The sequence below is a fragment of the Trichosurus vulpecula genome, chromosome 7 (assembly GCF_011100635.1).
Source record: "Trichosurus vulpecula isolate mTriVul1 chromosome 7, mTriVul1.pri, whole genome shotgun sequence".
In the NCBI taxonomy this organism is placed as follows: domain Eukaryota; kingdom Metazoa; phylum Chordata; class Mammalia; order Diprotodontia; family Phalangeridae; genus Trichosurus; species Trichosurus vulpecula.
Window position 1 is genome coordinate 35,686,772 of NC_050579.1, and position 27,675 is coordinate 35,714,446.

The 27,675-nt window shown below is 49.2% G+C and overlaps 1 protein-coding gene across 1 annotated transcript in view; it reads left to right on the plus strand.

The window, feature by feature from the left end:
* Nucleotides 1-455: 455 nt before the first annotated feature.
* Nucleotides 456-27,675, plus strand: part of SEZ6 (seizure related 6 homolog) — a 76,210-nt gene continuing 48,990 nt past the window's right edge. The window contains exon 1 of the mRNA XM_036765982.1: nt 456-627. Within this exon, the coding sequence (XP_036621877.1) occupies nt 573-627 (55 nt within the window). The 5' untranslated portion in view covers nt 456-572. The remainder of the gene's footprint in view (nt 628-27,675) is intronic.

Genomic DNA, 27,675 nt, shown 5'->3' on the forward strand with positions numbered 1-27,675 from the left:
GCTATTTAGTAATAGAACCGTATTTATCATTCTGCTCTGGATTAGAAATCCCAAGTGTCTCCCCCCACCACGCCCACCCCTGCCCCCCAACTCCTATGCCATAGGGCAACCAGTATGTCCTGGATGAGGCGATAGAAGGACGTGGATGAGGAAGTGAATGAACTGTTGTCCTCACATTAGCTGAGTATTCTCCTCCACTCAACGTCGTGAAGATGGTTGAGGCTGGTGGCCCGAACTCCCAGTCTCTACATATACACACACACACATCCCCCACCTTCGCTAGCTTTCTCTCGGGCGCCTTTCCTCGTGTCATTACGGTAAGCTGTCGGCTTCCCCCCCCCCTCCCCACCACCATCACCACCTCTCCAGCGATCCCCAGCGCCGACGATAGGCGCTGGCCCTGGTGCTGATTCCGTCAGGCGCTGGAGGCAGCAGCAGCGGCAGCGGCAGCCCCGGCTCCTCTCTCCCAGAAAGCCGGACTTGGGAGTCTCCTTTCCCTCAACCCGTTTTCTCCGGAGCCCACTCCCCTCCCCGTCGTGGGCAAGGGGCAGCGGGCAGCAGAGGCCAGCATCATGCGCTCCCCTGGCATCATCCTCTTCCCCTCGTTCTTGGCGCTTCTGGCTCACGGTAAGCAAACCCAAGCGTCCCGAAGGCTCTTGGGGTTGGGGAGCGGGGAGCGGAGATCCTAGGCTAGGGCAGGCGAGGGACCAATAGGGGACTTTTTAAGCGTTGTTTCTCCTTGCGCGCCCCGAAGCTCAGGAAAGCGCCCTCCGAGCTGCTTCTCTCATTAAGCCGCCAGCCTTGGAGCTGGGGATTGCGAACTGAGGCGGGAAGGCTGTCTACTGCCCTTCTCCTGCCGCCTCCTCCCGGGCCAAGACCTTGCATTTAATCATTTTCATGAATCAGAGGAGATGGGTCTGCTGCAATTCGTCACGCCACCCCCCCAACTCTCCACCCCGCCAGCCACCCTACTCCCTACCTTTCCCCCTTTCTGGCTTTAGAAGCGGGGTATTGAGCCATGCTGGACTCAGAGGGATTCCAGGAAGAGAGCCCACTGGAGAGCTGGGGTCGCCGTTCTAGAACCAAGCTTCCTTGCGTTCTCCCCCTAAACCTCTGGCGCCAAACTTCAGCTCCGACTTTCACATCCCGAAACCTCTCCAGTCCATACTGCGGAGGTGTGTGTGTGTGTGTGTGTGTGTGTGTGTGTGTGTGTGAGTGGGGGGGGTGTATGGGGGCGGGGGGGAGAGAAGCTCTAAAGGGGGTCCTGGTAGCACGTCCTCCCTCCACCCCAGCTCGCTGCAATCCAGAACAGAAACACATCAGTCTTCCAAGCCACCACCACCACCACCCCGTTCCCCATCTTCCTCCCATCTGCCCAGAAGCTCTCCCCAGAAAAGGGGGGGGGGCGGGAATGTGTTCTGGAAGAAAGCTCTTGGGCAGAAAGACCAGGAAAAAGATTGAGAGGAAGAGATGGAGGAGAGTGTGCCGAGCTTCCTAGCCCGCTCCCGACCCCTACCTCCTTTCCATCACCATCTCCACCTCCACACCAGGGCTCCCAATAGAAGATCCTGGCACTGAAGACGCCAAGAAGGATCCGGGACGAGTCCCGAGCGACTGGAGGAAATCTTGCCTCTTTAAAGTCCCTTCGTATACACACATATACACACTCACTCACTCACCTCTCAGTGCACCCTTTTTCCCATCACGTCTACACCTCATGCCCCCTCCCTCCGCCCCTCCCGGTTCCGCTCTCCCGGGTATGGGAGCAACCAGTGCTGCATACAAATGGGAGAAGTCTCCCTCTGGCTCCTAGCACCCTTTCTTCTCTTTTCCCGCCCAGCCACTTCTCCCCCTCAGATGTCCGAGAAGACAGGGTCCAGGAGAGCAGCATCCCTCTCCCCATAACACAGACACAGACACACAGACACACAGACACACAGACACACACACACACACACACACACTGGAACCCAGGCCTCTCTAAAGTTAGCTTTCAGTGTGAGGGTGCTGGCGTGGGGCGGAAGGGAACAACTACCCTGCCCAGCTGAAAAAAGAATTAAGAGGTTTTCTGGAGACGAAGGGAAGGGAAGAGTCGGCTTCATTTCTGATTAATCTCTTAATCCACCTACTAATCCTTCCCAGACCGCTTTCCCATCAGAGTCCATAGACACCTGAGTCTTCTCCCCTGCAACTCCGGGAGAGGGCGCGAGGGCCGGGGAACCCAAGGAGCAGTGTAGATGGAGTGATAGGGTTTAGGCGAAGAAAGGGAAGAGGGTGTTTGTCAACACGGACCAGCTCTTTAGAGACCTGAGCACCAGCAGTCACCCAGTTGGTTGGGTACGAGGAGAGGGATCGTCTGACTGGGCCCTTCGGGGCACAAAGAATCTGGAGCTTTCTGATAGGGAGAAATCAGGGCGTACCCGGGAAAGACCAACCCCATTAGTCTGGGACCACTATCGGGCAGGTTTGGTTCTTTGGGGGACGCAGGAGAGTGATAAAGCGTTTGGTGTGGGGTTTTGGTAGGATAGGGGAAACCGTGGCAAAAGTGGGCAGCGGCCCAGAATGGAGAGCGAAAGCGGTGGGCTTCTCTGCTGTGTAGCCTTGGAGAAGGCGTGTCTTCGCAGGACCTCAGGCTCTAGACTGCACGCATATACCTTGTCCTGGGTGGGTAAATCGTCCCGTACACGGGCCCAGCCCCTATGAGGGGCAATATCCAGGCTGAGTCCCCGTTATTACAAGCCTGTAACCTCAGTATCCCCTGACAACCCTGGCTTTTTCCCGCTAACCCGGGCTTTGATGGCCGATCTGCTGAGAAGACTCGGGTCCTGGACAGGACTGGGCGGGGGAGGAGGAGCGGCCGCTTTGTCCCTCCACCCGACTACCACTATATGGCATCCCACACACGCCCACTTTAGGGGGCTCTGGCATCAAGATCCTCCTGTCTCGTTGCCGGCCTCCAGCCCTCTCGAGCGCCACGTTCTCCCGAGCTTCTCTTCCTCGCACTGCTACCCCTTTGCCCTGGCAGCCGCTGAACGCCAGCGGTTCGTGTGCCAGTGTGCCTCTGTGTAATCTGTGCGTGTGTGTGTCTGTGTGTCCCTCCGAGCGCGAGCTGGTCTCGCTCCTGATGTATTTGAGAACCTCCGCTATCTGAGTGGGTTGTGTGTGCGGATCCGTTTGTCCTCCTGAGCCTTTGCGTCCCGTATTCCTTTCCAGACTCTTCCTGGAGTCGATTCCTGGTCCCTTCCTGCCCCTTTCTTGTTTTTCAAAAATGGGCAAGAGTAATCCAACCTCAATTTCCTCCAGCCTAGATGGACTTTCTGTTCCCTGGCACCTCCGGTGCCAGCTGGATACAGTGGGTCCTTGGAGGTGTTCGGAGAGAGGGGAGTGGGGAAAAGCGAGGTGAAGCTGGCATCCAGGGAGACGGAAAGGAGTTAGGTGTCTTCAGGTCTACATTTCTACTAGCTCGTGGTACTAAAAGGGGGCTCAGAGAGCCCTCGTTAGCTCCAAAATGTTCCACGAGGCTTTCTTCCTAGGTTAGGGGAATTGGAGTTCTTATTAACTGAGAGTGTTTATTTTCCGGGGTTTGGCCAGCTTGGAGGCAGCCAGAAAAGCGCAAAGTCAGCGCTCCAACCTCTCCACCCCTTCTCATTAGGCCTTTAAATAGTCGTGCGGGGGATTCTGTCGTGCTGACTTTTGATTTTGGGTTAATATGACTTTTGCTGAGCGGTCTGTCCTACCCGTGGGCGGAGCTCGGACTGCTCGGATCCCAGCCGAGCCTAGACTTTCCAAACCACCCCTCTTTTTCCTCTGGCCTTTGCGTGGGCTATTCCCGCAGTAGGTAAGACAGGGCTAGATAAGAAATTAAACCCCCTTGGAGCTTCCCATTTGCTCCCCGACGGTGTGACTGTATCCTCAGCCCCTTTCCTTATAGAGGATCTTAGTACTATAATACCATAGAATTTAGAGCCGGATAGGACATTAGATGCCCTTCTTTTACAGAAGGAAAATTTGATGCCCAAAGAGGAAAAGTTATTCTCCCATGCTCATTCTGCCAGGGAGTACAAGTCACTTAGAGATTTTTGGAACAGGGTTCTTAACCTGAGGTCCATGAACTTGGTTTTTAAAAAAATATATATTTTGATAGCTGTGTTGCAACATAATTGGTTTTCTTTGTGAACCTAAGTATTTTATTTTATACATTTAAAAACACGATTCTGAGAAGGGGCCCATAAGCTTCACCAGGCTGCCAAAGAGGCCTATGAATTCGTCAGGAAGCACCCTGAGGGCAAGAAAAACTGGAAGCATCAATTGTTCAGTCGTGTCCAATTCTTCTTGACCCTATTTGGGGTTTTCTTGACCGAGATACTGGAATGGTTTGCAACTTCCTTCTCCAGCTCATTTGACAGATGAGGAAACCGAGGCAAACAGGATTAAGGGGCTTGCCCAGGGTCACACAGCTAGTTCCTGAAGCTAGTAAGTGTCTGAGGCGGAATTTGCACTCAGGAATTCCTGACTCCAGGCCCAGCGTTCCTTCCACTGTGCCACCTAGCTACCCGTTGAGGACAAGGACCGTTCCTTTTTTGATTCTGTATCCCCAGTACCTTGTATGTAATAGGCGTTTCATAAATGCTTTTTAATTGAATTATATTTAAAAGAGGGATTCGAAGCCCTTCAGGCTATGCACCAAGAGGCTTCCGTCAAGGTCTGATATCCAGTGCCTTGTCTGGGATCTCCTCCTACGCCCTATGGGATGAACAGAGGGGGTACAATAAGCATAGGCCTTAGACAGCAAAGTGAAAACCCCACGGGGGCAGGCTCCTGCTAAGCCACGCGGCGAGCTCGCCGAGAGCCTAGAACGCAGTTCTCCCGTCCACCTCACGGGCGCCTGGCCCTCGGCTTTGGGGCGGCGGAAGGGGGGGGGGGCGGTGAGAGGGAGAGAGCTCTGCAGGTGGGGAGGTGCTGGCGCCCGACTGCCTGCTGCGTTGGTGTAATGATTTTTAATGAGCAATTACCTTTAGTCATTCTCCTAATTTCTGAATATCAATAAAGTTAATTAAACTCTGTGTGTGCGTATGTGTTTCTTTTGTGAACAAGGGAGGTAGCGGCTCGAAGCTGACAGGGAATTCGCTGTGGGGGTTAGGGGGCCAGGCAACTAAGGCCTGCTACCCGCCAATTCCTATCAGGGTGACCTTGAAGAAGGAACTTCCCCCACTTTGAGCGCCACTTTCTCTGTGGATGTTTCTGTGTGTTGTGGGGAAGGGTAGAGAGAAGAAACGTTGCACCCTACTCCCAGATCGTAAAATTTACAGCAGAAAAGAATTTGGCGGTAATCTAATCCAACCCTCCTCATTTTTCAGAACTGAGGAACTAGCCCAGAGAGGTTAAATGTTTGCCCAAGGGCACACAGCAAATAGAAGAATCAAGATTGAAGCCCCTCTGCTCTGATTCTGAAGCCACCGCTCTTTCCGTTTCAACAGACCAGCAAGTTAGTCCAAGCTTGGAAAACCTGGAGTCTCAGAGATGAGCACTGGTGAGGCCAGGCTTAGTGGCTTACCTCCCAGATGTTGGAGGTTAAGGCCTGAAACAAGGGGTGCTTTCTTTAGGTTGCAAGCCAAGAGCCTCTTGGCCACCTCACCCCTTCTCTTTGGGCACAATACGGAGAGAGTTAAATGCTCTTGACTGGGCTGTCACAAAGCCCAACAGTAATTGCAGGTTTTTTGCCAATGTGTTAACTGCACTAGGAGGTTCCAGAACGATCCCAGGGCTCTGGGACCTGAAGGTCTAAGGACTCTTGCTACCCCCCCCACCTCCATGGATCATGCCATTGTCACCTTAGATGAGGGTATTTTAGCCTAACATTTGGAAAATGAGAGAGATGTAGATGAAAATGCCAGACATATGAATCAGTGTGTTTGGGATGGAAAAGCTGGGGGGGTGGGGCATCCCTGATGAGGATTTCAGAAGAAAGCTTGGGGAGTGGGATCTGGATTGCACTCCCAAGGAATGCAGGGCTGACTAAAGGAGCCTAAGCACCTGGTAGAAGAAGGAGAGAGGTTGGGGATGTGGGGAGGGCTACCCTACACAGAGATAGACAGGGATTCTGGGACATTAAAAAGAAAGGAGCAGAATCTGAATGGGGTACTGGTGTGAGAGGAGAAAAGCAGCTAAGGGGAGAACTACAGTAGCTAAAGGGAATCAATGCTGGTGAGACAGTCTAACCATTAAAAAAAGAACTCTGCCAAAAGTAGATGTGAATGAGTGATGCAGCGGCACCAGCAGCCTGCTTGCTCCTTGGTATGCTTCTCCCACCCCTTTTGGGCCCTGGGTCCCGTCAGGGCTGGGCATTGGAGTGTGTGGGCTGCCTGGCCTCCTGGGGCCCATTCTGGTGGTTGGGTTTAGGCATCGGTGGGCAGAAAGCTCCCGGAGGGGACTCCGGCACCTGCTCACGCTCAGCATCAGCAGCTCCGTCATCTGTGCTTAATGGAGAGAAAGGAGTTGTGTTGGTAATCTACTTAATTAGAAGCCAGGCTCCCACTGTTTTCTCCGAGTCAGTCCCCCCTCCTTCCATGGTGTCTAGGGAAAGCAAGCAGCCCAAATTCTGACTCTTCCTCTCTTCTCTCCCTCCCACCCAGCGAAGACACTGTCTCTCCATCTTCTCTCTACCATCAGATCTCTATCTCTCAGCAGCTTGGGGCCTCCCCCCAGAGCTTTGTGATTGAGCTCAGCTAGGGGGAGGAGTAGTCATCTTGGGTGAGGAGGACAAGAGGGAGGTCTGGGCAGACTTCCTATGGCGCAGTGACTATTTAATGGCTGCCCTCTTTCCCCTGAGTTTGATGTCCCCTCCAAACCTCAGTCGCCCCAAAGTGAGGGTAAGAGCTGAGAAGCCTGAGGTTGTTCTTATGAAGTAGTGGAATTATCAGTGAACTGGTTGGAACTGAAAAAACTTGATTTCTAGTCTCCCCTTCTAGAAGGTCAGCTCCTTGAGGGCAGGGACCATTTTTTTTTTACTTTTCTGTGTATCCCAAGCACTTAGCTTTGCTTAATAAGTGTTTTTAATTCATAAATTGACATAAACTATCTATAATGATGATGCCTCTTTGGACCTCAGTTAACTCATGTGCAAAATGAAGGGAACAAACTAGATAACCTTTAAGGTCTCTTCAAGCCCTGTGAGATTCAGAGACTTATTGTAAATTTGTCAGTAAAGCAGGCAGATTTGGAATAGGAGTCTGGTGATGTCCTGACTCCCACCCAACTCAAACTCTAGTTCTCCACTTTTGAGATCCTCCATTCATCTCAAAGACTTGGACTGATTCTCTAGAGCCTGTGGGGGGTGGGAGGGCAGCAGCCAGTGTTGCTGACTTTGATAAGAAAGGTTGAAGTCTCAAAGGTGGACAGGAATCAAGGCAGCATGTTATAGTGGATCTGGAGTCAGAATCTGAGCTGGAAACCCAGAGTTTCCACTACTACCTGTGTAACCCCGGGCAAGATGACTGCTCAGGTCCCTTCCAGTACTAGATCCCATGATTCTCCAAAGGCAGCTGGAGCAAGACAGAGATTGAAACAGGCATAGTAAAGGCAGGGGGGAGGAGCAGGGAAAGTGTCCAATTCTAGGAGGAAGGAAGAAATCTGGAAAGGATCTAGGGAGAATATTTATAGCTAACATTTATACAGCACTTCAAGGTTTGCAGAATGCTTTACATATGTTATCTCATGATCCTCACAACAACCTTGTGAGGTAAGTAGAATTATTATCCACATTTTGCAGATGAGGAAACTGAGGCAAAATGAGGTCAAGTGACTTGCCTAGGGTCACACAGCTAGTAAGTATCTCAGGCAAGATTTGAACTTAGGTCTTTGTACACCAAAGCCAGCACTCTGACTACTGCACCACTATAGACTCTATCTAGGGATCATAGATTTAAAGCTAAAAAGGAATATTAGAGGTGATTTAGTTCAACTCCCCCATTTTATAGATGAGGACACTGAGGACCAGAGGGGACAAGTGACCTGCCCAAGGGTGCACAGGTAGTAAATGACAGAGTTGGGATTTGAACCCAGGTCTTCTAACACCTGTGTTTTTTCCACTGTACCTTACTTTAAGACATGTGGAGAGGCCAGAGTTTAGAGGAAGGATTATAGAGAGCCCAGTGTGGACTGAAGGATAGTGATAACAGTGATTCAGTTCAACATGGTAGAGCACTTACTATATATCCAAGGTGTTGTGCTTAGCCACTGAGGAGCAGGATTCAGTGTCTGCCCTCAAGGAGGCTACAGTCAGATAGAGACAAATGACTAATACCCAGCAGAATCTAATGATGGCTACCTTTAGAGACAATATGTGGTAGTAATCACTTGAGTGTATATATTGCTTTATGCTTTACCCCAATGCTTTCATATATATTATCTCATTTGACAGCCTGTCCCTGGAAATGAGGATCTCCATTCCACTCCTGGGTGGAAGGAATGGGGACCATTGGGAGTAGTACAATGGCCATATTCCCACTGGCCTTCCACAGTGCCCACTTTATCCCTGGTCCTCCCCTCACTTCACATGGTACTGTAAATTGAGCACCATCTAGCCCAGCCCCTTAGTTTTACACATCAAGAACCTGGAGTCTGGATAGGTTAAATGGTCTGCCCAAGGTCACACAGCAAGAACGTAGAAGGCAAGCCCCACCACTAACCCATTTCAAGAGCGTTGGCATGGGAAGAGGGATGCTTTCCCTCCTGGATAGGGTGAGAAGTCAAGGTGCCTGGGTTCTGGCTAATAGCATGCTATCCTAATTTCAGGCTTAGCCTACAGAGCTTGAGACCAACCCTGTCATTCTTCCAACACAAGGAGATGCCATAGCTTTTTGGCTATAAACTCCAAAGACCTCAAGCAAGTTTCCTATTCTCCTGACTGAATCCCACAGAGAGAACCAAATCTGTTTATAAAGACCCCAGAAGAAACAAGCTCCAATAATTCTATCACCCATAACAGCGAACCACCTGTTAGTACTAATTGAAGTCTAACCTGAGTCTCTCCTGCTGGAGTTGGTTTGTTTCCTCTTAGACCAGAGTGACAAAGATAGACACAAGGATCTTCTTGCTACAGAAACTACCTTAGCTTCTCCCTCTTCAAAACCTTAGAAAGTTGGGAAAAAACATCATCCTGGGAGTTAGGAAATCTGGGATTGATTCCCAGTTCTGCCTCCAAATTCTCTGGGTGAACCAGAGCAAATCCATTGCCCTTCTTTGGGGTTCGGTTTCTTCCTAGCTAATGAAGGTGGTGGTTTCTATCTCAGCCTCTCTTCCCCAGATAACAGCGCCCCCAACCACCTACCTATTTCACACTGTACCTCCCCCACCTTTCTTGGCCCCCACCACCTGCAGCAGGCCCAGGGCAGCTTGGGCTGAGGGAGGGAGGGAGCTGTCTACCCAGGGCAGTCAGCCTCCTCTAGCACCGTACAAATTGCTCTGTACCTGAGATTGGAGGATCGATGCATCGGCTGCTGGCAGTTTGTTGCTGCCCATTGATTGTTGTGATTTCTCCGAGGGCTCTAGAGCAAACAAACCTGCTGTCTCACCAGCAACAATTCCCGAGTCTCTGCGACAATGGGGCTGAAGGGAGGGAGAGGAGGAGAGATGGAAGTGGGGAGGGAGACCTGGCTCCTGGCTCCTCTCCCCCTAGGAGGAGTAAGGTGCCACTGGGCACAGGCAGGCAGGGGCAAAGCTAGAGACTACAAGGCACAGGGGGAACACAGAGAGAGGGAGGGAGTGGCTGTGGAGGGAGGTGACCCTCAAAGGAGAATTGGAGGGAAAGGGTAAAGGGACCCAGGTGGGGTCCCTTTAAACATGCCCTTTTCCCTACCCCCTGCCTGATCGTGAATGGCATGAAGCCTGTGGTTATTTAGGGATGATACAAAAAATAGAAGGGGGAATCAGGGGGCCTCGGTTCAAATCCCAGCTCTATAGCTTGCTGCCTGTGAGATCTCAGGTAGGTCATTTCCCTCTTGATGGGCCTTCATTTCTTCATCTGCAAAATGAAGGTTTGAAACTAGGGATCCTTTCCAATTCAGTCTATGATCCTTTCAAATCCTACCCAGCCTTTAAGGCCTGGCCCAATTATTGCCTCATCTGTGAAGCATTTCCTGAGCTTTCCAAGCCCTCTGTGCCAGGGCAGAGCTTTTTCCTCTCCTATTATACTTCTCCCCACTGTGAATTTTCCCAATATCCAGCAGAATCTCATAATCTCACTGCTGGAAAGATCTTAGAGGTCTAATCCAATCCCTGTCTGAAGCATGAGTTCCCTTTACTACATTCCTGAAAAGTAACCAGGTGAACTCCAGCGACAGGGAACTCACTACTTTACAAAGAAACCTATTTCATTGTTCAACAGTTCTACTTGTGAAATCACTCTTTATATGGAGCAGAAATCTGCCTGCCCAGGGCAGTGTGGAATTTACAGCCACCTGTGGTTCCTAGCCCTGCCCTCTAAGACTAAAGAGAATAAATGGAATCCCTCTTCCCCATGAAAACCCTTCAAATCCTTCACTACTTCCTGATATTATTGGTTCTCTTTGCATGTGTATCTGGGATCTCCCCCTAGACTGTAGGCTTCTTGAGGGCAGGGAATGAGCCTCAGCTCTCTTTACATCTCCCAAACTCCTAGAACAATGCTAAACATATAGTAGCCACCGGTTGAATGTTGTTGGATGATTGATTGATGGGATGGGTGTTAGTGCATTTTGATGGTGAATTAATGGTATGCAAATGAAATTCAAACCATATGTAAATGAAGCAAGCCTCTCGTTGAATGACCTCAAACATATTTCTCTCTTCCTGGGCCTCAATCTCTCTTCATTTACCCAGCTTTAGGGCAAAGCTAGGGCAAGCTGATTTGTTCCCCTGGCTTCCCTCCTTCCCCCAAAGGCTTTTGCATCTGCAGGGAGCAAACAGAGTAGGTACGCCTGGGCCCCCAGCCTGAGGCTGGATGCCAAAAGAGTTGGTCTTTGGAGCCCAGAGGCTTCCCTCTGCCTGCAGTCTGGACAACACCCAACTCTACCTCCAGTCAACCACGGCCACAGCAGCCTCTACCCTGCCCATCTCTCATCCCTTCAACAACCACACACACATACATACATACACACATATATACACCCCCATTTCTCTCCCCATCTGCTTTGCCACTCACCTTTGGAAATATCCCTTCTTGGAGAGGAGGTCAGGGTCATAGCCTTATCACAAAAAGTGCCTGAGCTCCAAGCAGATGATCATTTGCATGCTGTTTTGCATCTCATTTGCATTTTCCTTTGAATGTCAAAATGTGTAGAAATCAGTACAAACCCCTTACTCCCTCTTCTCTACTCTATACCTTCTTCTACTCCTCAGCCAGGGTTCTATTCTTCCTTCAATCCTCCTGGTGGCCCAGCCCCGCCCCCCCCCAGCTCCAATTCCTTACCTCCCGACTATCAGCCCATCCTCATATCCCTTCCTCCTGCCCCCATCTAAGCTTTTAGGTGAACTAGAAGCTGAGCTTGGCCAAACAAAAGCTTCCTCAGTACCTCCAAACCACAAACAGCTTATTGGTTGCCCAGCCCTAGACTTTCTGTTCATGTGCTGGATTCATTGGCATGACATCAGCCATTTGTATGCCCAGGGTGTCTCAGAACCTACCTGGTTCCACCCTGCCCAGCCCTGACCTCTAAGACAGAGGAGTCCTCTGAGCTTGACCCTAGAAATCCTTAGGCAGACAAGCTATCTGTAGCAAAGTCTGGCATGTAGGACTGAGATGGGCAGCATGAAGCCAGCCCTGGTGGTCTAGCTGGAGGGACTTGGAGGAGTCTGTTGATTAGGTTTGAGGCAGATTGCTATATCTGAAGCTCCCAATTCCAGTGGGCATTATCGCATATATAATTTACATCCAGTTAACGAGATGTGCTAGTGGTTTGAAATATTAATCAATGGAGAGCCTGCAGCCATGACCCAGGCAATGAGGAAGGAAGCAGCAGAAAAGCAGGAACCCAGACATCCCTGTCCCCGTCTTTACAGAGAAAGAGAGACACAGAGACAGAGAGAGAGAAAGAGAGACAGAGACACAGAGACAGAGACACAGAGACTGAGACGGAGAGACTCTGTTTCTCAGCTATGGAATCAGCAGTGAGCAGGAGGGGGAGGGAGAAGGAGAAAGGAGAGAATGTAGGAGATCCTGGAACCAAGATGATAAGAGGCAGCACAGAAGTGGATTCCCTCCCTTTAAGAACAGAACAACCCCTTTTGTGGGGCTGTTTTCACACTGATCCCAGAAATTAGGCAATGTTATGACTTCTCAGGATGACCTTTTTGGCCTAAGAGTCTCAATCTAAGAGCTATAAGATGCCAAGGCCAGAGGCCAAGAGAACAGAAGATCCCCTTTCTGGACAGACACATAATCAGTTATAGCTCTGTGTATCCTCTGCCTTACACTCAGGGACAGTCTGACCTTGACCCTTATGTCAGGAACTGGAATGCCCCAGTTGATTTGGCACAGACCCCATATTCCCTCACCCTCAAATTGCCCTGATGTCAGTGAATGCCCTTCAAGGTGGCAGACAGCTGGCTTGATTTCTTGCATGTGCCAGGGATCCAGAGACCCTGCTGGTATCCACTGCCTGTGCCCATCAGAATACTTAGAATATGCATCCCAACCCAATGTGGGATACCCCCTGGTGCAGCTGAAACATAAGGAAAGGGGGTGCTATAATTGAGCGCCCCTGTGCGGGGCAAGATGAGAAGGGGATGGGGGAATGCCTTCAAGGTTCATTCTATAATTTAGCCAATCAGAGTTGCCCTGTGTTTCAGAGGTGAGGAATGCCCAGAGCTTTCTTTCCCTTATGAGTAGGACTGGGTGAAGGACTGTTCTCCTGGGGACCCAGAGACTTGAAAAGTCTCTGTGACTTTCATATTTATGTGTGTGTGCAGGGGTATATGTTTGGGTGTGTCTCAAGGTGTCTCTGAGATGTCCTCTGGCTGTCCCTGGATGTTTTCACCTGGGTGTCTGTGCCTGCATGTTCCTAAGAGTTTTCCTCTGAATGTTTGTTTCTGGGTGTGTCTCTGGGTAGCCATGTCTATGTATCCCTGGGTTTTTCTATCTGGATGTCTCTGGGTGCATGGCTCAGTTTCCATTATTTAGTGTCCCTGGGTGTTTTTCTGCGGGTGTGTGGGTCTCTTTGTCTTTGTGTAGCCCTGGAGAGTTGTCGCTGATAGTCCGTCTCGGCATGATTGGGTGTCTAGATGTACCTAGGTGCTTATATCTAGACAGGTCCCTACATCTCTACATGGGCACATGCCTGCCACTCTATAGCTCCCATCACTTCCTTTTGTCTCAGTCTTGGGCTCAGATGACCCCTCAAGGAGAACTGGAGCTGGAGCCTCTGCTATTTATAACCACTTTGCCCACTTTGCCCCCTCCCCCCAGCAGAGAGATAGAGCTGGGCTGGGGAGGCCTTAAGGCAGTATCTCCCCAGGAATGTAGCTCCACCCAAGGATGTGCAGGTGGGGCACTGCCTTTGGAGACAGAGGCTGGAGCACAGTGAAACAGCAGCAGGTATTCTGCTTGTCAGCCTCCCTTCCCCAGCCTGGGCACTAAGGAGCAGAGAGACAGCAGGAGACCTAGGGAAAACAAGAAGATACTGCAGAAGAAAAGACATTCTCACTGGCCAACCATTTGAGCAGGGAGCTCAGTGTATTTTCTAGATGTGGCTGTGTTTTTGTGACAGCTACAAGAGGAGAAAGGCAGGAAATGGCCATATGAGATACTTGGGATGAAAATGAGAAAGGGAGGATAGCCCAAAGCAGCCAAAGAATGTGAGCCTGGACCAGAATCTTCTGTGTCAGTGAAAGATTGGAAGCCTGGGGAGGGAGAAACTCCAGAGCCAGAGAAACAGGACAGCCCCCACCCAGCTCCACTCTAGCTAATGCTCCTCAGAGGGCAGTCTCAGGGTCCCCTGGCAGTTCGATCTTGGAGTAGAGTGTGATATTGGGGAAAGTCAGTTGATGACTTGCTCGATGTGCGGTCCAAGCATGTGGCCACCCCTTGGCTAAAGAGATGGTCGGAAGACTCAACCTCAGCCATCTCCCACCTTTCTCTCCAAATGACTCACTGGCCTCAGCCTAGGCCAAATTCCAGATGCCAGGTCCCAGAGCCAAGGATCGTAGGTTTAAAGCTGGAGGACACCTCATAGATTGCTTAATCCTATCCCCTCAAATGAAAAATGGAGAAGTGACTTGCCCAAGGTCACACAGGTGACCACAGGTGGCAGAGCTGGGATTCAAACACAGGCCAAATCCAGCAGAACACTCATTGATGTAGGATCAGTCTACTCAACTGTAAGCTCCATGAGGGCAGGAACCTTGTCCTATTTAAAGATGAGGCAGATTGGCACAGTGGAAAGAGGGCTGGTTCTAGAGTCAGAGGATGTATATTCAAATTCCAGCTGGACCACTAATAATCTGTGTGACCTTGAGCAAGTCACTTAAGTACCCTTTCTAGGATCAGTTTCCTCATCTCTGAAATAGGAGGGCTAGAGAAGAGCAGCAGGTGGCTTTCCAACTTTGGATCTAGGATTCTAAACCCCTGTTATCTCACTAGGAACCAAACAAAATGGTCTGGAGGAGCACAGCATTTCTGTATACAGTTGGTGCATAATAAATGCTTGAAAATGACCACAGATAAACTACCAGGACCAGGGTGGTAGTCAATAGAAGCTTGCACACTACAGGTCCAATAAGGCATTATTAAATCAAGAGTGGAATGTGAGGGGGGGACTCAGGTCAGAAGTAAGGTAAACAGACAGTTTTGTCTCTGGTAGTCAAGGTGAGTCTATTTCTGAAATAAATTTGGGCACTTTTGGGCAGCAGGGTAGCTGGCTATTAACAGACCACAGTTCCCTGCCCCCAGACCCAGGGCCAGCTTTGACCCTTAGGTTCCCTTGGAATAGACTTAGGGCCCCCTTACTCAAACAAGGAGCTAGTACTAGATGGTCTCTTGAGTCCATTCCAGCTCTAATATTTTCTGGGTCTACAATTTCATGGTTCCTATCCTCTCTCTCTCTCTCTCTCTCTCTCTCTCTCTCTCACTCTCTCTCTCTCTCTCTCTGTCTCTCTCTCTCTCCGCCCCCCTTTGGCACCCACTTGCCCCATCTGCAAAATGGGATGTGAAATATGGAGCTGGCCCAGCTCCCAGAGCTGCTACCTCCCTCTTTCAGCACTAACATCCAAGCTTAATTAGGAAATGTACAGTAGGGGAGAGGGAGAGGACCTGGGTTCACTGAGAATGACTACGGGAGGAACAATTTGATGTTAGCTTTGAACAGACACCCCCACCCACCACTGGCCCACCAGAGGACAGAAGCCCAGGATTTCCTGCTTCCATGAAGTTTGCCCTGACTTCCTCTCCTATGAGCTAACTAATTATATACATGTTGTTTCCCCAATTAGAAGGTAAGCTCCTTGAGGGCAGGGACTGTTTTTATCTTTGTATCTCTAGCACTTAGCACAGTCTGTGGCAGTCCTTAATAAATGCTTGATTGATTGAACCCCTCGATTGGCCCTTAGCTCAGACTGCCTGGTATCATTAGTCATTTCTTTATACTTATACCTTCTTTTCCCAATTAGAGTCTAAACTCATGAGGGCAGGGACTGAGCCTGGTAGCCTAACCATAGAACTTATTCTGGCACATTCATTACATATCAAAGTCTGAAAACATTCTTTTTTGTTTTTTATTATTTAATATTTTTTGTTTTCAACATTGATTTCCACAAGATTTTGAGTTACAAATTTTCCCCCCATTTCTACCCTCCCCCCCACTCCAAGATGGCCTATATTCTGGTTGCCCCATTCCCCAGTCAGCCCTCCCTTCTGTCACCCCACTCCCCCCCTTACTTTCTTGTAGGGCAAGATAGATTTCTAGGCCCCACAGCCTGTATATCTTATAAAAACATTCTTATTAATGGGTTGAGGTAGACTGAGGCTAAACCTGAGTGCTAATACTTTTGCGTGCTGACGCCATACCCCACTCTCCCAAATGAATTGCTTCATCCGCACTTGGACCAGACCTGTGGTTTTATCTGTGTATGGAGCTCCTGGTAAGGAACTTCCTCCCTCTGCCCATGCAGATCAGACCCTGTAACTGGAGGTTTACCCGGGGCACTGAAAGAGAAAGTAAGTGACTTGCCCAGGGTCACACAGCTGAGATGCATCAAAAGCAGAAACTGAACCCAGGTCTTCCTAACTCTGGGACCAGCTCTGTATTCACCATGCCATATCACCTCTTCTTTATATTGGTTTTTTTTTTTTTTACTCCCTCTATAGAACATAAGGTGCTCAGGGAAGGGGCTGATTCATTTGTGATTTTGTATTACCAGTTCCTAACACAGTGCCAGCACATAGTAGGTGCTTAATAAGTCCTGGGTTGCTTATTAATTAATTCACCGATTTTCCTCCTGCCTCCAGACCAGAGATCCCATTGCTGAGAGCAATAACACCTTATATGTATGTGTACAGAACCTTATACTTTTCCACCATGTTTCTATATATTATTTCATTTGATATTGATAAGGCTTTAAGACCTGAAAAACCTTTCCTCAAAACTATGAGCTGAATAGTACAAGTGTTGGTATCCCCATCTTACAGAGAAGAAAACTGAGATTCAGAAAAGCAGAGTGACTTACCCAAAGTCACATAGCTATTAAGTGCCAAGAATTGTGATTTGGACCCAGATCTTCAAACTCCAATTCCATTGATGTTCCCACAATACCACCTGGTGAGGAAGGCGGGTGCATGGATTACTACCATCCCTACTTTACAGATGAGGCTACTGAGAATAGTCTCAGGTGCATCGCACAGGGGCAAAGAAAGGACTCATACCCAGGTCTTCTTGTCTCCTAGTCTAGGGTTTTTTCCACTTTGGTACTCAGCCTCTTTGTTATGAGTCAGAAGCATGATCAAAATTTAAAGCTTGGGGGCAGCTAGGTGGCGCAGCGAGCAGAGCACTGGCCCTGGAGTCAGGAGGACCTGAGTTCAAATCCGGCCTCAGACACTTGACACATGTACTAGCTGTGTGACCTTGGGGAAGTCACTTAACCCCAATTGCCCTGCCAAAAAGCAAAAAAAAAAAATTTCAAGCTTAGCAATAGCAAATGTACCCTCAGCCCAGGGGGCCAGAACCTTGTCCCCTGCTCAATAATCACCTTGATTGTCCCTGCCCTAGGAGCATGTACTGAAGGACCTTTCCATTAAGGAAAGACTCAGCACAGAAGGAAGGAGTCGTTTGTACAAGAGCTCAGTACCCCTGCTGGGTCAGAACATCCCCTTGCCCAAGAAGGGATATGGTCTACAGTCTAGGCCCTAGAATCTCCCAGGGAGTCATAGATTTTGAGCTGAAAAGGACCATGAAAGTCATGTGGTCCAACTCACTAATTACTTGCCCTGGGCTGTTTATCTCAGTTTCCTTATCTGTAAAACGGAGATAATAACAGCACCTACCTCCCAGGGTTGTTGTGAGAATCGAATGAGATAACCATCATACAGCGCTTTGCACAGTGCCTGGCACATACTAAATGATAAATAAATACTTGTTTCTTGCCCTTCCCTATAGGAGGCTACCTTCATCAACCAACCTGAACCTGACCCCCTCCCCATTCCCCATTCCCTTTTGCCTCTTGTATATCAGAGGGCAGGGAGGAGGCAGATGCAAATTAAGGTTAAAGAGCAATGGTGAACCCAGGGGTCCTTTTCTTCAGATGGCCCCGAAAGCACAATGGAGAGACTGTAGCAAGTGAGGTGGTGAACAAAACATCTATACCTGGCTTATCAGCAGTCTTGCTGTTCTTCATGTCTCACACGCACACTCACACTACTCTGTGCTTATTATGTATATATGGGTGTCCCAAAAGTCTTGGTGCGGTTTTAAGCTATACTGTATTTTATATTTACTTTTGTGTGTACGTGTAGTCTCCCCGCCCCCTTAGAATGCAAGCTCCTTGGGGGCAGGGACTGTTTCATTTCTGTCTTTGTGCCCCCTGCACCTGGTATAACGTCCAGCACATCATACGTGCTTACCGATTAATTGAGGGATTGGGGAAGGGCCAATCTGAAGGCGGAAATAAGAGGGAGGGGCCCTGAGCGCCCAGGGGTAACTGCTTTGTGGTGATGGTCATTACCTCCAGAAGGTGGCCCCCGGTAACGAGGAAGGTCCAACCTGCTGGGAGTGGGCTCCAGGACAGCCACACGCTCAGAGAAAAGCATCGAGGGGCAGGATGTAGACCACAAGCATAGACGGGAAGGGCTGCTGGCTCGGGGGCACCGCATACACTCCCCGGGATCTGCTCTTGTAAGGTTTCCTGCCCGTCGGCGGTGAGAAGGCTCACCTCCGGTGCTCTTTCCTAGGGAGAGCTCTAATCCTGGCAGGTCCCAGGCTGACATTTACCAGGCGCTGTTCCATTCGGAGAATTACGGTGGTGGTGGTGGCGGCGGCGGCGGCGGAGGCTGTAGCAGCAGCAGCTAGAGCGGGGGAAGGGCGGATAGGCAGGCACAGGGCACGGAGCTCTGTGCCACGTCCCTCACTCAGCCCCCGTGTATCACTGCATAAAATGTCCATCAGCTCTCATTCCCGCACCACCCTGTCCTGGCCCTGCCAAGAGCTTCTCAAGGACCAAAAAGAGGAAAGGGGACATTAAAACCCAGGACTGTAGGACCCTTACCCAGCTCCCTTGGCTCAACCCCTGCCCTTCCGCTACTCTGATCCAGGACCAATGGTTATTAGCTTTATAGATGTTCAGAATTAAAAAGACGAGAACCAAATAAGCATTCTAAAGGGTCCGATCCAGAGCGCCAGAGCGCTCCTATCCCCCCGCCACCTGCCTGAGACCGCCCAGAAACAGAACGAGGGTGGGCACCCACCAAAGTCCACCATGCCCTCTCTTCACGAATCCATACTCTGCCTCCCTGTGGGCAGCCCAGGACCCTGAGCTGAGTCCAAACCGAGACTGGTAGGAGGCAGCGTCTGGCCGGCCGGGAAGGTGTGGGAACAGAAGGAGAGGTGAAGCTGCAGCAGACGGCCCCATTAATCACCCTCTCCAGCCCCTGGCTCTGCGGTGGCGAGAACATATTAGATTTTAAATTGGAAAACAGAGAATGTGGCGGGTGCCACCAGCTCACCCGTCTGTCCTGGCCCTTTCTGTCAAGGCCCCGTGGGCAGGGCTGACAGCTAAAGGGATGAGAGAGGGAACTGGGGCCTCCATCCCAGACCTTACAGCTGGGGGGAGAGGACAGGAATCCCACTACTTTGTGGGCTTCCTCCAGGGCTATCCTCTGGACTGAGCTGGGCCTGATGCCAGTCAGGTGGTGTTGCCAGGGGATGGATTTCCCTCTCTGGGAGGAGCCAGGCCATTGGTTTCTGCAGAAAATAGGGAGAGAAAGGTGAGGAGATTGAGAGAAAGAAAAGCAAGAAGGAATGTGATGAGTTTCTCTGGATTGTTGGAACCCTCTATAGAGAGTAAATACCTTCATCTCCTTTCATGTGTTTCCCTCCATGTACATGTATGTATATATGTATGCATGTATGTATGTGTGTGTCTTGGAACAGGACCTGAACTTATTTAATTAGTATAAGGAACTCCCAAGACAGGAAACTCTCTCTATGAATGCAGGCCAGCACCTCTCCTCTTTATATGTAGGGTGTGTTCCAGCTTGAAACCCAGATTACAAACAGTCTTAGAGGGTTGCCTAGAGATGCTGAAAGGGTAAGTGATTTGCCCAGGATCCAAAGGTAGGACTGGAACCCAGGTCTTCCTAACCTTCAGGCTGGCTATGTAAGTGTACATGTAGGTATGTGTATATATATATATATACATATGGATATTCATATTGAAGGATAGGTTAACAGCTCAGTGGGACCAACCCCTCCCCTTCTACAGATGAGGATATGGAGGATGGAGGGTGGAGGGTGGTGACTTGCCCAAAATCAGGCTAGGAAGGAAACAAATCAGGCTAATTTACACAGGCAGCAAATATCAGAGGCAGGATTCAAACTTAGGTCTTCTGACTCCAGAACCATCTTACTTCCCACTGTAGGACACTGCCTTTGTGTGCATTCACGTGGGTATCCAGGTGTGAGCCTCCATGCATCCATGGATTTAATTATATACATCTTTTCTCTCTCCTCCTGCAGAACATATATAGCTGCTTGGGGAGAAGTGCCAGAAAGCCATGTGTCAACAACAGCTCACATTTCTACAACCCTCTCAGTTTGGCAGAGGCCTGGGGAGTTCTTGGAGGGAGCTCCCCACTATTTTTGTGTCCTGGACCCCTTTAGCAGCAGCCTGGTGAAGTCTGTGGACCCCTCCTCAGGATGCTGCTTTTAAGTACCTAAGATAAAATACATAGAATTACAAAAGAGACCAAATTATATTGAAATACAGTTATCAAAATGGTTTTTTTAAGTTCCTGGACTCAAGGGGTTAAGAACCCCTGGAGCTATGGAGACGAAGAGAAGATAAAGGAGGCCAGAATTTCTGGCACTGAGCCTGAGGAGGTTACCGGAACTAGAGCCGGCAGGGTCCTTGGAGATCAGAGAATCACAGATTTTGAGAGATGAAAGAGGCATCAAGGCCGTCTAGTCCAACCCTGTGGTTTAGCAAACTGAAGCCCAGAGAAGGTCATACAGGCCAAGATTAGAACTCAAGGCCTCTGACTCCAGATATCTCCCCATATATTGCAGGGGTGTGGGTTAGGGGGGCCAGGTGACTGCTCACAGCGTCCCCATGGCCATCATGCCACAAGCAGAGCTTCTGAAGTGGACAGGGCCTGAGAGTCACGGGCAGCCTGGATAATGTATTGAGTAGCCCTGAAATACACAAGGACTCTAGGGAAATATTCTGAAGAAGGCAAAGAGCCTCCCGCTGCCTTCCAGATTCAAAAGACCTCCCGCCTCCCCCACTGTGGCTAGGCTTTCCATAGAAGTGCCCCCTGCCTTCCAAAGTGACTCCTCCCTCCTCAGCTACCCAATCAAAGCTCTCGTTCACTCGGTGCCAAACTGCTGGAAGGAAATCAGGCTAATTCTCAGATTCAAATTATTCACACTGAGGTGTAAATGGCCTATAGGCTTTAACCCTCCAAGATATTTACATTTTAAAAGAGGATCACCTTGACCCAGATGAATCTCTGCAGGGGGACCTACCGCAGGTTCTTTTCCTACTCCTCTCCCAACTCCCCCATGCACCCCAAATGTCATTAACCCTTTGGTGCGGACAGATAGGTAAGAAACATTGTGATGGAAAATAAGAAGGAGAGAGAAAACAAGGAATTGGGATAGGCAGTGTGGTACAGTGGTAAGTGTTGGCAGGATTTGGAGCCAGGATTTAGTCTCCAATCTTGGCACTACACTATTTGTGTAAGTCATTAAATGAGCAGATCATTAACCTCTCTGGGTTGCCTATAAAATGAGAGCTTTGCACTCAATGGCCCCTGAGGACCTTCCAGCTCAAAATCAACAGTCCTATGAGTCTATCTTTGTGGGCCTCAGTTTCCCTGTGAAATGAAAAGGTTGGCCTACAGTTCTAGACAATCGCCGAGGACCCATGCGACTTTCAATCTATTCTCCTTTTCTGGGCTCCGGTTTCTTCATCTGTAAAATAAGGATGTTAAACCCGATAGTCTCTGAGATCACCTTAGGTGCTAAAGCTATGATTCTAAAACGTGCCTACGCACCCAATAAACACCCTTTGTCGGGAGTGTGTCTCCCGTCTAATGATTTAGTGCTTTCTCTAAGGGAGAAAGTTAGACCATTAGGTAACTGTAGGTAAAAGAACTGAGCTCAGCTACTTACTAGCTGTGTGACCCTGGGCAAGTCACTTAATTGTCTGCCTCAGGTTTCTCATCTGTAAAATGGAGATAAGAGCACCTGGCTAGGGATATAGTACTTGTAAAGCATTAATATATGAGTATTAGCTATTCTTATCTGAGAATATTCTCCTGTCACCCAAGCTGGAAGGGTTGGATTCCCCAGGCTGAGCCCAAAGCAGATACTACTCCACCCACCCCAGAACCATCTAGAACACAGCCAAGAAGCCTTGTTTGGGTGCCCTGGGGACATCTCCCCACTCCCAACATACTTGCCTGAAAGGTGTCCCAAGGGGCCAGGTCCCTTCCTGGAGCCTCCACAAAGGTGCTACAGTAGGGTCCTCCCCTTCTCTGCCCTGGACTCTGGGGGGGAGTTGGGAAGGGGGAAAGGACATAAATGCCATCTGACTACTCTGGGTGATGTCCAAGCTGGATTCTTTTCCATGGCTCATTCATTCTCATCTTGTCTTTTTCCCTTGATGCCTTTGTTCAGTCATTCCCTGATCCCAAATAGGGCACACCCAATCACTGCCTCCATCTCTGTCTATCCAAGTCCCTTCCTTTCTGGTGCTACTCCCTCCATGAAGCTTCCCCCTGACTCAGACATTTGAAAGGGATCTCTCGCTCCTTATATTTCTCGTACTATTTTGTCCTACATTTATCTCATTTCCCACCTTGTTTTCTAGTTTTGAGACCATAGATCTAGAGCTGGAAAGAACCTCAGAAATCATCTAGTTATTGTACACAGGAAGAAACTAAGGCTGAAAGGGGTCCAAAGTCATACTTGTCCAGTCATTCATCAGAGACCAGATTCTACCCCAAGTCTTCTGACTTCAGAGCCAATGGTGTTTCCACTGTACAAAGCCTACTTCCTACTTCCTTGTCTCTTCCCCCTCTCTCCCGACATTTAGATTGTAACATCTTTGAAAGTAAGGTCTGTATCCTAGCTATGGTTATACCCCCAATGCCTAGAATGCCTAGAACCTGCGATTTTCTCTGGTTCTGACCTTATGCCCACTCTAACACTATGTCTAACCCTGTTAATAACAATACAATGCAATATTTTTGTTGTTGTTGAGTCATTTTTCAGTCATGTCCAACTCTTTGTGACCCCATTTGGGGTTTTCTTGGCAAAGATACTGGAGTGATTTGCCATTTCCTTCTCTAATTCATTTTACAAATGAGGAAACTGAGGCAAAAGGGCTCATTGACTTGCCCAGGGTCACACAGCTAGTAAGTTTCTGAGACCAGACTTGAACTCAGAAAGACGAATCTTCCTAATTTCAAGCCCAGTGCTCCATCCAAGGTGCCACCTAGCTGCCTCTTGCACGCAATACAGCATACATTTATTAAGTACCTACTATATACAGCACCAGGAGCTAAAGAGACACAAATCCTGACTGAAAGGATATTAGAAACATAGATATTTGTAGTGCACAGATCTGAAAACACTAGAGATACAGAGAAAAGGGCTATTGGGGCCAAAAGGGTAGGTCATTACCAACTGGATAATCAGGGAAGCCTTCCTGGAGGAACACAGGCATTTTGAAAGACGGGTAGGAATTCAACAGGGGAAGAAGGGCAAGGACGGAGTAAGGAATAAAAAAAATGGTTCTTATTCCTCATGCATTCCAGGCACCGGATCAGGTGTTGTGGGGATATCAGAGATCTTGCCTCCTCAGGTTTACCATCTGATTGGGGGAATCTGTGTCACACTCATGAAAGAAAAGATAACTTGTCATCCGTATGCTCAGTTCTGAGTGAATAGTATAGACAATATGAAATGTAGGAGGTCAGAGGAGGGGGATGTTGCTAGATGGGGAGGATCTGGAGCGGCCCCATGGGGGAAGGAGGATTCTGGACAGACCTTCAAAGGATGATAATAACACTAACACCTTTATGTAGTCAATTAAGGCTCATCTGGAAAGGAAGCATAGGAGTTAGGGCACTGGACCTAGAGTCAGAAAGACCTGAGTTCAGATATCACCTCAGACACTTACTGTATAACTCTAGGCAAGTCAGTGCTTTAGTTTCCTCATCTGTACCCCTTCCAGCTCTGGATCCATTTACAGTCCTAACCACATACTATTATTCCCACTAAGCAGACGAGGAAATGGAGGTTTAAAGAAGCAGCTTGCCCGCAGTCATATAGCTATTATGTTTCAGAGCTGGAACTCGAATCCAAGTCCCTGGACTCGGAATCCAGGTAACCCAGGAGACTCTCCAAGGGTTGTTAACCTTTTCTGCATCATAGACCCCTCTGGCAGGCTGAAGAAGCCTATGTATGGACCTCTTCTCAGAATGATGTTTTTAAATGCATAGAATTTCATAGAAAACCAATTATATCAAAATATAATTATAATTTTTTTTAAGTTTACAGACCTGAGGTTAGGAATTGCTGCTTTAGTCCCTCCTGTGCCCATAACTCACTCTGTTACCTTGGGTAAGTCCTTTCCCTCTCTGGGCTACATTTTCTTCCTCTGACAATTGAGTGGACAACACTTTAGTTGAGGTCGAAATGCCTTAAAAAGGCCAGTGGGTAGGCAGATTGTTCCAAGAAAGGAAAGCAAATTCATGAATAAGGGCACAGAGATGGGTTGGTACATGCAAGGTGTTACTGGCACAGTGAGCAAATCAACGTGGTTGAAGGTCTCTTCATTCCCATGCCTGCCCCAACATGCCCCATAATGTTATTCAACCAAGAGCTGTGTGTGTAATGCCCTGATTTATGTCCACATTCCTCTATCCTAGCCACATCTGGCTCAATGCTACTCGCAGGAGCCATGGAGGTACCCAGGCCAGGATAGGATGGCACCTGAGGGGGCACAGTTGGCGCTAACCTATTTCCCTATTTGGCCCAAGAACAAATGCCCATTGAGAATGGGAATTCATTTTTTATAGACTGCCAGCCAGGGAGCCTGACTATCAGGGAGAAAGGAAAGAGAGATGCATCTTTGGTGCCAGCCTTACCAGCTGCCTGGAACCAAGCTGAACTGAGCCAGGCAGGATGATGTGGTAGGAGTAGTGGTTAAGAGTCTTAAAGGCAGCACAGTACAGAAGAGAGAGCGTTGGATTTCAAGTCAGAGAACGGGGTTCAAATCCCCCCTTCACTACTTGATACTAGGTTGTTCCCATGTAAAATGAGGGGGTTAAAGTGGATGACTTCTGAAGTTTCTTCCAGCTATAAGTCGATGAGACTTAACTGTTAGTGCAATTCTGCAAAATAAAACAGGTGACTTTGAGGGGACCTCTCTAAGCCTCAGTTTCCCTCATTTGCCAAATTTAGATCTAGACCTGAGAGGAATTTTAAAAGTGATCTAGTCCAAGCCCCAAGTAATTTGCTCAAAGTTCTACAGGTAATTTGGAACAGAGGGGGAAATTTGAACCTAGGTGCAGTGGTTCCAAGTTTAGCACTGTCTTTCCAGAGCAACCCACTAGCTGGCCACCTCACTGCACATCCCCCAGCTACTCACCTCATTAGGTTATTGTTAGGATCAAATGAGAGGATGGAAACAAAAGGACTTTGAAAAGTATAAAACTTTATAGGGATTCATTATTTTCATTATGCCAGGTTAGAGCCTCCAGCAATTACAGATACGCAGGCATGAGGGCGAAGAGTTAGGGGATGTTCTCTATGGACCACCTAGCGCTGTTTTACTTCTGGTTGGGGTGGGACTGTCGGGGAGACGGTTTGAGGTTCTGTTCAGAATATTTCAGACTTGACTCCAGGCAGTCTCACTCCCAGGGTCAAGGTTGGGATGTTCCCAGGGAGATGAGAGGGTGACATAGGACAAGCAGATAGCCCAAGGGGAAGGACAGCCAGCAAGAGAAGCCTTGGGCCCTTGGGAATAACCCTTCTTAATTCCCCACTGGCTCTTGAAGAAGGTGGGTCTGGGGGGGTTAATGTAGGTCTTTGGGGCCACGCACAGCACTAATCCCCTATTAAAACTTGAAAGGGGCCGGGGCACCTCCTGGATAAACTCATTAACTTTTATGGGATAATAAATGGATCCCATTAAAATCTCATTCTTACTGTGCTTGGCCAGCTTAACCTCTCAGATCTAGGCAGCCCGGAAAGGTGGAGGAGAGTGGGGGTAGGGAGGGGTGGGGAGCAGGGACAGTGTTCCCCACTCTCAGTCTCCCCATGCTCAGGTCCTCTCTCAGCAAGTTTCTAGCCTTGCCTTCCTGTCCCCAGCTTTCTGGAGCAAGTTCTTGGGCTCAGAGACCACCTCAACTCCTGGCTTGCCCAGCCCAGCCCAGGGCTCTCCTCTTCTGGTACCAAGGAGCCTATTCACTGGACCAGCAGTGGACAGAGGACTATCATCCCACCTCCACCACTTACTAGCCACATGGCCTTTTCCAAGTCATCTAAAATCTGTTTTTTTTTCTCTACAAAAGTGGAGAGAGTCATGGGGGCAGATCCGAGACACAGTGGATAAAGCATGGGGCATGGAGTCAGGAGGATCTGAGTTCAAATCCATCCTCGGACGCTCACTGTGACCCTGGGCAAGTCACTTCATCGTTCTTGCCTCAGTTTCCTTATCTGTAAAATGATCTAGAGAAGGAAATGGCAAATCACTCCAGCATCTTTGCCAAGAAATCCCCAAATGAGGTCACGGAGAGTCAGGCATGACTGAAACAACTGAACAACCAGAGTGGTTGCTTAGAGCGATTAAATGACTCTGCCATGGACACATAGCTAGGAAATGTCTGAGAGAGGATTTGAACACAGGATTTTGACATCCCACTCCCCATTCCAAGTCCGGTTCGGCTTCCCAAAGTTCTAAAGCTCCAGAACTGTTCCTCCCTTCCCATTCCCAACCCCCAGGGAGAGGTTGATAATGGGGCAACAGGTCTGGGTGCGGTGAAGAGGAAAATTGAGGCCCACAATCATACAAGTAGTATGGAAGCAGAGCTGAGATTCGAACCCAGGTCCTCTGATTCTAAATTCCTACAACCTATCCTCATCTCAAATTCACAATCCATTCCATCACCCCACAGTCTTTGTTTGTTTGTTTTGGCAGGGGGGGATGGGAAGGCAAGGCAATTGGGGTTAAGTGACTTGCCCAAGGTCACATAGCTAGTAAGTGTCAAGTGTCTGAGGCTGGCATTTGAACTCAGGTCTTCCTGACTCCGGGGCCCATGCTCTATTCACTGCACCACCTAGCTGCCCTCATCACTCTGCACTCTCAAAGAACCCTAGGACTTACAGCTTAGAGATCATTCTAACCCAATCCCGTTATATTACAGTTGAGGATAAAGGACTTATCCGAGGTCAAACAGCCCTCCTGCCCTGGCCCAGTGGGGGAAGCTTCCATTATCTCTCCCTGACTCTCTCTTTCTCTTTCTCTCAGCCCAACTCTGACAAGTGACATACATAACAGTGAGGGTGTGTTTACACAGGCCCTAGAGGAGAACATGGGGAGGGGCAGGGGTGGCGAGAGAAGACGGGGCAGCTCAGGTGTGGAGGGGCTCCTCTTTGCGGGAGTTGGATGGGACCAGCCCCCTGCCCCTGTGGTTCGCCACTCCCCAGGAGTGCTTGCTGCTGGGTTGGGGGGGGGGGTGGCGGGAAGAGAGAAGAGGTATATTGGGGGGCAGAGAACCAGAGCAGGGAGGCAAGGAGAGAGAGCGAATTCACCAGGGAGGCATCCTGAATGGCTCATTAGCACTGATGAAAGCCTTTTTTCATTTAGTCTAAATACTTTAAACGGGCTCCCTCCCGTTAGTTATTTGCATAGCTTAAGCGCTAATGCAGAAGGAGGGCCGGGCTGGGAGGAGAGGGCGCTGACACCAAAAGGAAGCTGGGAGCT